This window comes from Rhinolophus hipposideros (assembly GCF_964194185.1).
Source record: "Rhinolophus hipposideros genome assembly, chromosome: 3".
NCBI lineage: Eukaryota > Metazoa > Chordata > Mammalia > Chiroptera > Rhinolophidae > Rhinolophus > Rhinolophus hipposideros.
Genome location: NC_138049.1, coordinates 36,267,976 through 36,278,412, shown reverse-complemented (window position 1 = coordinate 36,278,412; position 10,437 = coordinate 36,267,976). Strand labels below are relative to the sequence as shown.

Below are 10,437 nucleotides of genomic sequence, written 5' to 3'. Positions count from 1 at the left end.
ATATATGTATATTATATGTGTGTATATGTATGTGTATATATGTATATATATATATGTATAAATATATTTTTTTCTAGTGTACATGGAACTGTAAGAAGAAAAAGAGGGAAAAATCATAAAATACCACCACCCAGAAATAATAGACAACAAAAAGGCAAAGAAACAATGGAGACACAGTTTTCTAGACCAGAAAACTAAAGATAGAATGACAGGAAATCCTCACATATCAGTAATCACCCTAAATGTAAATGGACAGACTCACCGATAAAAAGGCACAGAGAAGCAGATTGGATCAAAAAACTAAATCCAACCATATGCTATCTCCAAGAGACACAGCTCAGCTACAAGGACAAGCATAGACTCAAAGAGAATAGCTGGAAATTGACACTCCAAGCAAATGGCATCCAGACAAAATCAAGTGTAGCCATACTGATATCAGATGAAACAGACTTCAGGGAAAAAAATGTAACAAGAGACAAAGATGGACATTTCATAATGATAAAGGGGACTATACAACAAGAAGACATAACAGTCATCAATATTTATGCCCCCAATCAGGGAGCACTGAAATATACCAAGCAACTACTAACAAAACTAAAGGGAGAAATTGACCAAAACACAATTATACTAGGGGACTTAAATACATCATTGACAGCTATGGATAGATCATCCAAACAGAAGATAAATAACGAAATAGCAGCCCAAATGACACATTAGATGAAATGGACATACTGACATTTGTAGAGCACTTCATCCTAAAACATCAGACTATACATTTTATTTTTCTAGTGTACATGGTTCATTCTCAAGAATAGACCATACATTGGGACATAAAATCAGCTTCAGCAAATTTAAGAAGATTAAAATCATACCAAGCATATTCTCTGATCACAAGGCTTTGAAAATGGATATAAACTACAAAAAGAAAGAAGGAAAAACCACAAATACATGATTATGGTATTATGGATTATGGTATTTGACGACCGGCTCAAAGAAGAAACATAGAAACAAATGAGAATGAAAATACATTCTACCAAAATTTTGGGGATGCAGTGGAAGCAGTTTTAAGAGGGAAATGTATATCATTACAGGCCTATCTCAAGAAACAATCTAGAAGAGAGTAAATGGGGTCTAATATATGGTGATGGAAAGAGAACTGATTCTGGGTGGTGAACACACAATGTGAGATATAGATAATGTATTACAGAATTGTACACCTGAAATCTATATAACTTTTCTGTCAATATTGGACAAAATATTCTATTTCTTTTTTTTTAAATTAAATTTGTTGGGGGCAACATTGGTTAATAAAATTATATAGGTTTCAAACATGCAGTTTTGTAATACATCATCTGTATAGTACATTGTGTGTTTACCACCCAAGATCAAATCTACTTTTCTTTCCCCCCATTTTTAAGAAAATTCTTAGCTTGTACTTGTTGTCCTAGTATAATTATTAATAATACCTCCTATTACTCTTGAGATGTTGCTGTTTAAATAAGAAATTAATACAGTCGTCCTAGGTTTAAAATATATCTGTACTGCGTAACTGATGATACAAATGGCTTTTTTTGTTGTTTTTAAATTTCTAATCAGAGGCATGTCCCAAAGAAGGTGCATCAATATGGCCTTATAAAGAGAGATCAGATTTTATCTATTATGTCAGACCATTTTAGAGACCAAATCTACACTGAATGGATGAAGTTTAAGAAAGACAATGTGACAATCATCTACAGCAAGCCATGGGAAATTTATTACTTATAGAACACCCCGAACCATCAAAGCTTAAGTGATAACATCCCTGCATAAAAAGAAATCTTCAAAATTAGATGGCTCATTAGGATGTAGATGTATGAGCCCAAATGTCAACTGAACAAGGATTTCCTTTTAAATAGAGAGTTTACTGGTTACATATTAATATCTGCTGAAAGCTGTAAAACTTGCCTAAACATACCTTAGGAATATAAACTCTTAAAGGACGTGCTGTCAAACCAAGATAGCTTGCCTACCTATCACTATCGAGTTGACTTTCTTAAATACATTGCTGCTTCTAAAAGTTAATGGTCAGGTAGATAAAGCCATTTTTTTGAGATGTGTACCAGTTCCAAGTGCATTCTTAGCTAAGAAATTATCATTATGTACAAGTTTTAGTTTTCTTTTGTACATGGAAAAGTGAATACATATTTGTGGAAGTGCTTTGAAGGGACTTTGTACTAGTAATTGGTTTGTTAGATGTCTAGATTTCTTAAATCATCTTAAAAAAACTTTCAACATTATCTTTCAAATAATACTTTTCTAAAACAACTTTGTCCTGTTAGGATTTTTTTACTCTATTATCAAATTTACACTCTCATAGGTAGGGCAATGAATAACAATATATCAAAAAGTGAAAAGAAAAATGAAGACAAGCAGAGGTTTTAAATTTTCTACCAATTAGATCCCTGTGAAATTAGGTTGTAACAGAATAAACAGTAGACAGATATATTTTACATCCAGAAAATAAAATAGTCTAGAAAATAGATAATAGATAGGTGATCCCTTTTTTCCCTTTCCCTTTCCTTTCTCTCTCTCTCTCTTTTTTCCTTATCAACAGGAAAACAAATTTAAGTATCATGTAGTTAATAATAACAATTATAAAAACAGTATAATAGGTGCTGGAACAATATTGCGTTATCGCAGAGGTCGTCATGGTCAATAACCATTTCTTACAAAATTTGAATCGATAGGTCAGTATTCACAATTTAACTTCTACCAGTGTCCAAAGCTCATAAGCATAGAGCAATAAAGGTGCAGACCAATATCATAATTTAGTCTTATAATGGGCTCACTGTATATCCATAGTGAAGGTCTTTCTTCATTCTATCTCCAGCACCAACTGGAATAAACCTATTTTGTTGCACATTAGAATAGTGCAGCTGAAATTTTCAACATCTTTGCAAAACTGTCAAAGCTTTCTATGTAAGTTTTCTAGTCCCATTCATTTATGTAGGTTTCAATGCCTCCCAGCAGAGCTGTCAAAATAAGTTAGTTTTTAAAAGATTACACAGAAATGGGAAAGCAAGAAGCCAGAACAATCAAGCTCCCATGATTTTTTAAATTCAGCCACATAAGGGACTGATACTGTTAAGGATTTTATAATATGTGGGCTAGTAAAAGAGAGAGAAAAGCATTCGATTCTGCTGAACAGCTGTGACAAGGAGGCTTTACCCTTCTTCCAGCTAAGGGATTCACCTACATATATTTTATAACTAAAGTTTGGCTTTAAATGATGGATTTTTAAAATAGAAGTATACAATTAAATGATGCACGTTGTAAAAATAATGACTGAAATAAGTACTCTTCATAATTTGGGAATTCTCTTAATAAATGTACATAATAAATGATATGTACAAAGAGTGATCATTGCAGCTGCCTATTTTGCTTTTGTGTGTTCTCTCTCTTAGTTTTCCCTCCCATCTTTGGCATCTCTGTTCCGATTGACAAGGTTTCTTATTTTTCTCTGGTTGTAATTATTCCCTAATCATGGAAAGGTTCAGCCATCCCCAACTCACATTTAAGAGATGTCCTTAGAGTGTCAACTTGCCTAATCAAAGAGGGTTGATAAGACTATTTTAGCCAAGTTTTCTATGGAGAACAAGCAGCAGACAAGCCTATTCTTTTTGAAGTCTTCCCTGCAGTGAATGACCACGCTTCCTTTCTTGTAGGGGATCATTCTTGAAGGCTTCCTGGATATATTCTTGTTATAGTACTTTTGGTAAAATATTTTAATAGTTTGTTTACTCACCCCCCTTCCTATTAGACTTATGCTCCATAAGGGTAAGGATCATATATTTTTTCATTAGAATATATTAAATTCTAGTACGTATCTGTGCAAAACACATGGTAGCCCTCTATAAATATTTGTTGAATAAAGAAATGAAAGCAGTGATTAATCAGCTAATTAATAAGCTACTAGAGATGGTACATCTGGTAATTCTTTTCTCCTTAAGTATAATTAGGGACCACTTTAAACTATTACTGGATGATTTTATTCATTTACATCTTAAGGTATAACTTCTATTGTACAGTGACAATAAAGGCTGTTTAATTAGTACCTATCATGTATCAGGAACTATTTTAGGTGCTTGGCAAAGAAAGCATGATCAAAAAATGGATGAAAACCTCTGTCATCTGAGGTCCAAGACGTGATCTTGAAAAGAGAAAATCAGGATGAGAGTGTAGGAAATAACAGAATATGCTATGTTGGATTGTAAGTTAAGAGGAGCTAACTCAGAGAAGGTAAAGGCTTGAGTAGAGCCTGAAGAGGCAGACTATGAGGACATCTGGGAGAAGAGGTTTCTTAGCTTTTATTCAGAGAAAGATTGAGAATTGTAGAGTCTTTAACAGAAGACTGCTGTGATATAACTTCAACATATGAAAATGATTTTCTGTATGCTGTAGAGAATATATGATTGTGGAGCAAGAAGATTATAGAGGGCTAAACAGTCTTTCTGAAGATATCTCATAGTGGCTTAGGTAAGGTAGCTGTGGTGGGCTAACAAATTATTGTCAGATTTTCAAAAATATTTTTAGGATAGAACCCACACAATGGACCAGATACACAGTGCGAAAGAAGTAAAGAGTCAATGATGTCTCTAATTTCCCTCCAGCCTCCTGAGCAATTGGGTTAATGGAGGTGGCATTTATTGTGATAGGAAGTGCAGAGGAAATAGGAGTTTGGTTACTTTCTGATTAAGTCTGAGATGTCTATTCAACATCATAATAGAACTGTTGAGTAGGGAGTTAACTATACCTTTGGACTGAAAGGTTTAAAGATTTGGCCTGTAGATACAATTCCTAATATCATCATTATACCCATGCTAGTGATCCAAAAAGATTAGCCCCTAGAAAATTACTATATAGAAAGAAAAAGTCAAAGCACTAAGGACTAAAGTTATATACATGTCAATACCTACATCATTTCTCCTGACCATTTCTGCCCTCTTATTAAATGCTCTGTTTTGTCTTTGGATCTTTATTTATTTTTTTCTTGGCACTACTCTCCATCCTAAATCCTACTTATTTTTGACCTCTGTTTAAATGTCATTTCCTTGCAGAGGCTTTCCTGACCTTCAGAGAGATCAAACATCATTTCCATAAACTTCAGTACCACACTTGTTACTACTTAGCCCTCTGTAACATACATCACATTTCTATAATCTGATAAATGATATTATGTTGCATCACCTCTGAGGTAAGTTTTTGTTAGGTTGGTGTATAAGTAATTGTGGCTTTTTCAATTGTTTTTAACCTTTTAGACAGCAATTACTTTTGCACCAACCTAATACATTTGTCTTATTTTTAGTGTACCCAGTTCCTAATCTAGTGCAAGCATATAAAACGTTCTCAATATCTCATTTGTTAAACTCAACTGAATTGTTAACCAGAAACTAATCTCTTCTGACTTTTAGTGGTTCATTATGACACTATATTATCATCAAATAGTAGTAATTGAAGAACTAAAGTGTGAGTCTTTAACAGAAACTTCAGTTGTCTGCATTCACATTTCCATTCCATTCCACTGCCATCCTGATTGAACAGTGCAATTACATAGTGTTAATTGTCTGCTAATAGGAGGAATAATGATAAAATTACATAGCATAGTCCTGTAATAACACTCAAATTACTGTTTTAGATTCCTTCCCAATTTATAACCACGTTCAGTGATGCTGATTCAATTTTTCACAAACAGATTAACAAATAGTGGTAAAAAATATCATATTCAAATTCTGAATTTAAAATATGTGTTGGAAATCAGAGTAACAGAAGACAAAGTCAACACACAAAACCAGTTGCATTTTTTTCTATTCTAACAATGAATAATCTGAAAATAAGAACAATTTTATTTGCAAAAGCATCAAAAAGAATAAAATATTTTGGAATTAACCAAGGTAGTAAAAGATTATACACTGAAAACTACAAACCATTTCTGAAAGAAATTAAAGAAGACAAATAATGGAAAGATATCCCATGTTCGTGGATTGGAAGACTCAATCATGTTAATGTGTTAATACCACCCAAAACATTCTATAGATTTAATGCAATCTCTATCAAAATTCCAGCTACAGTTTTTGTTTGTTTGTTTGCACATATAAAAAAACTTATCCTAAAATTCATATGGAGTTTCAAGGAACCCCAAATAGCCAAGCAATCCTGAAAAGAAGAACAAAACTGCAGGACTCACACTTCCTGATTTCAAAAGTTACCACAAAGCTACAATAGCCAAAACAGTGTGGTAGTGACAGAAATGCAGACATACAGACCAAGGATAGAATAGAATCCAGAATAAGTCATCATATATAATCAAAAGATTTTTGTCAAGGATGTGAAGACCATTCAGTGGGGTAAAAGACAGTCTTTACAACAAATGGTACTGGGAAAATGGAATAGTCACATATGAAAGGATAAAGTTAGACACTTATCTAACACCATAAACCAAAATTAATTCAAAATGGATCCATGACCTAAATATAAGGCCTAAAACTATAAAACTCTTACAAGAAAACATAAAGCAAAAGCTTCATAACATTAGATTTGGCAACAATTTCTTGGCTATGATACCAAAGGCACAGGCAATAGAAGAAAACAATAGACAAATTAGGCTTCAATATAGTTTTTAAATTGTTCATCAAAAGACACTACCAAATTAAAAAAAAATAATCCACAGAATGTGAGAAAATATCTGCATATTTTAATATTTGGAACATATAGAATATTCCTAAAAGTCAATAACAAAACAATCCAATTAAAAAAAAAAGATGGGCAAAATACTTGAATGTATGTTTCTCTAAAGAAGATGTACAAATGGCCAACGAGCTTAGCATCGCTAGTAAATAGGGAAAGGCAAATCAAAACTATAGTGAGATACTACCTCAGGCCCACTAGCATGACTACAATCAAAAAATCTTAAACTATCAAGTGTTGGTGAGGATGTGGAGAAATTGGAATCCTGTACAATGTTGGTGGAAATGTAAAATGGTACAGCTACTGTGGAAACCAGAATGATATTTCCTCAAAAGATTAAACAGATTTATTATGTGATCCAGCAATTCCACTTTTGGTTATATACACAAACTAAGTGAAATCAGGGTCTTGAAGAGATGTTTGTTCACTCATGTTCATAGCAGCATCATTCACGATAGCTAAAATGTTGAAACAATCCAAGTGTCCATCACTAGAGGAATGGGTAGGCAAGCTGTGGTATATACATACAATGAAATATTATTCAGCCTTAAAAAGGAAGAAAATTCTAATATATATATACAACGTGGATCAACCTGGAGGACATTATGTTAAGTAAAGTAAATCAGTCACAAAAAGGCAAATACTGCGTGATTCCACTTAAACTTAGAGTAGTCAAAATTATAAAGGCAGCAAAAAGTAGAATGGTGTTTTCAGAGCCTGGGAAAGGGGGGATGGAGAATTATTTAACAGTTATAGAATTTCAATTTGGCAAGATGAAAATGTTTCTGGAGATGGTGGTAATGGTTGCATAACAAATATAAATGTACTTAACATCAGTGAAATGTACACTTATAAATGATTGATAGTAAAGTCTATGTTATGTGTGTTTTACCACAATAAAAAGAATAAGATAAAAAAATGCCTATTGGGCTTGCATTAGGGCATGATTTGAAAACAAGGAGATTCAGTTTTACATTTTAGAATCTTAATTTTAAATAGCTATTGTAAACATTAAATGTACAAGGAAATACAGCTATTTCTTCAGGACTTGCTATTGAATTGGATATAAGGTGTAAAAGATAGAAAAAGAGACCTCAAATTATCCAACTGTGAATTTTCATTAAAAGTAAATGGAATTTTCCCTTTAAAAAGAGTTAGAGGGGAGGGAGATACTGAAGATAATTTAGTTGCTGGACATTCAACTACACTGACTGTATTTATTTTAAAATTGTAAAAAGCTAAACTTCTTAGAGTATTCCTCAGTGCTATGTAAAAATACAATATATAGTATCTAATACTATTAAACTGTAAGTAATTCAAGTACTTACTCCTACTTGCCTATGATAGAGTAATTCTTTTAAAATAATACTTCATATCTGCTCTCCTGAAAAGTGTCTCTTATTACCCATGGAATATGGATAAAGATCCATCATTTCAGCCTGGATCCGAAGCCCTTCACAGTATGAATTTTGCTCCAATCTTTCTTTCCACATTTATTTCTAACTATTCTCAAACATAAGCCACTTAAATTTCACCTCACAAGAAAAGACTCATCTAATTTCCACCCAAACACACTGGTCTTAAAGTTTTTACTCATGGTAATTCTTATGCCTGGAATTTCTTTCTTTCTCAAATTCACGTTTCCAAGCCCTCCAGGATGAAAATCATAAAGTTATTCCCATACATTTCCACTTGTATCTGTGTCTCCAGTCACTAAGCTACCATAGCATTTGTTATTTTAATAATTGTATTTATTCATTCCATGTGGATTTACTGACCTCTCCATTTCATTTCAAAAGTTGATTACCCTAGTTGGCAAGATGGTATTTACAGGCTCTTTGAAAATAGGAATCACATCTTATTTTTCTCCTCGCAACTTTCCCAGCATTTGCTTCATGCCCTTAATAAATACTTGTTGAATGAACAGATTAACTAATGCCATTTATAGATTTTATACTCACTCAGTGCAGAAGATCAGTGCAGTTGATGGCATTAGTGCCATGACTGATAACCCATTACTCACTGCAGCAAGTGTCCCTCTGTGGTGGTTGCTAATATCTGACAACTATTCCAAGACCTGTCCTTGACTGATGGATGTGCTTGACCTTAACTGGAGAAACCTGGAGATTAACCACCTTTCCATCTAGCTGGTGATTGCCAGCAACAATCACCAGCAACATTTTCCCTAATTTGGGACAAATGTATAGAACAATTTATAGTCCAGAGCCTTTCCCTTGCCACTGTGCTGCCCACCATCAGGTCAAGGCCAGCCTGTACTGATGACGACATTTTTATGTGACTCTTCCATCTCACTCCTTACAGATTCAGCCTGTAGTACACAGTTCCTCAATAAACGATGGAAACTTGAATTGCTGTCTCAGACTCTACTCTAAAAAGTGAGAATAGGACCCACGGAGCCGTCGGGCGGATTTAGGCCGCTCGCCTCGGCTTCGGAGTCGTCGCCGCCATGGCCAGTCAGTCGCAGGGCATTCAGCAGCTGCTGCAGGCCGAGAAGCGGGCCGCCGAGAAGGTGTCGGAGGCCCGCAAGCGAAAGAACCGGAGGCTGAAGCAGGCCAAAGAAGAGGCTCAGGCTGAAATTGAACAGTACCGCCTGCAGAGGGAGAAGGAGTTCAAGGCCAAGGAAGCCGCGGCTCTGGGATCGCACGGCAGTTGCAGCACTGAAGTGGAGAAGGAAACCCAAGAGAAGATGACCATCCTCCAGAGCTACTTCCGGCAGAACAGGGATGAAGTCCTGGATAACCTCTTGGCCTTTGTCTGCGACATCCGGCCAGAGATCCATGAAAACTACCGCATAAATGGATAGGGGAAGAGGAAAGAAGCACCTATTCCATGGATTGGTGTTTAGATGTCTCCATGGAATATGAAGCTTTAGCAAAGCTTGAGTTATATTCTTGTGAAAGGCATTAAATTATTTCTGTTTATTGTATACTAGGTCCTTCTACTTTTTGGAGAATAGCAAACCTAGCTTCTTTGTATAAACTTAGAGCTTATCCAAAGATTTCATCTTTTTACCTCACGTTTCTTAGAAATTTAAGGGTATATGTTGTCTGTTTTCCTATGCCTTTTAGCTCAAGCAACATATGTATATCAACACTGACTTTTTCTTTCTTAGATGTAGTAAAAAAACAAACTTTTTAAGAAAGAAAGGGATTAAATGTTTTTTCCCTAAAGCTTTCTTGAAGGTCAGGGGCTTTATCTATGAAAAAGTAGTAAATAGTTATTTGTAACGTGTGTAAAGCAGCAGCCAGCCTTAAATAGTCCTTTTTGGCTAAGGGTTAGAACAATGAATACTAGTATAATTGTTTGGGTGGTTTCTAGTAGTTCTTAATCCAAATTACCTGATGATAGGATTCAAAAACTTGTTACTTGTTATTACTTGCTGTACTGATAATCTTTCAAAAGTAAATGATTTTGTCACTCAAAAAAAAAAAAAAAAAAAAAAGTGAGAATAAAATTTTGGGGTGATCCAGGGAAATTATTACAGTATTACAGCTTGGGAATCTGGCTTGCATTTCAGAGCCCCAAGTGGGGACTAATGCTTAGAACTAAATTGAAGCAATAAGGTCTTGAGAACACTGAAGTTTTGGTATGCTTTTGTTTTTACTTGCTTATTTTAGATAATATATCTATTGAAAATGTTTGAGGTGGGTGAGGTTTGACTACTCTTTCAAACACCTCACTATTAAGAAATAA

The 10,437-nt window shown here is 34.4% G+C and overlaps 1 protein-coding gene across 1 annotated transcript; it reads left to right on the top strand.

Moving 5' to 3' along the window:
- Positions 1 to 9,135: 9,135 nt before the first annotated feature.
- Positions 9,136 to 10,159, top strand: LOC308494973 (V-type proton ATPase subunit G 1). Its single transcript, XM_081042992.1, has one exon. The coding sequence runs from the start codon at positions 9,191 to 9,193 to the stop codon at positions 9,545 to 9,547; it is 357 nt and encodes a 118-aa protein (XP_080899118.1). The 5' UTR covers positions 9,136 to 9,190; the 3' UTR covers positions 9,548 to 10,159.
- Positions 10,160 to 10,437: the final 278 nt, after the last annotated feature.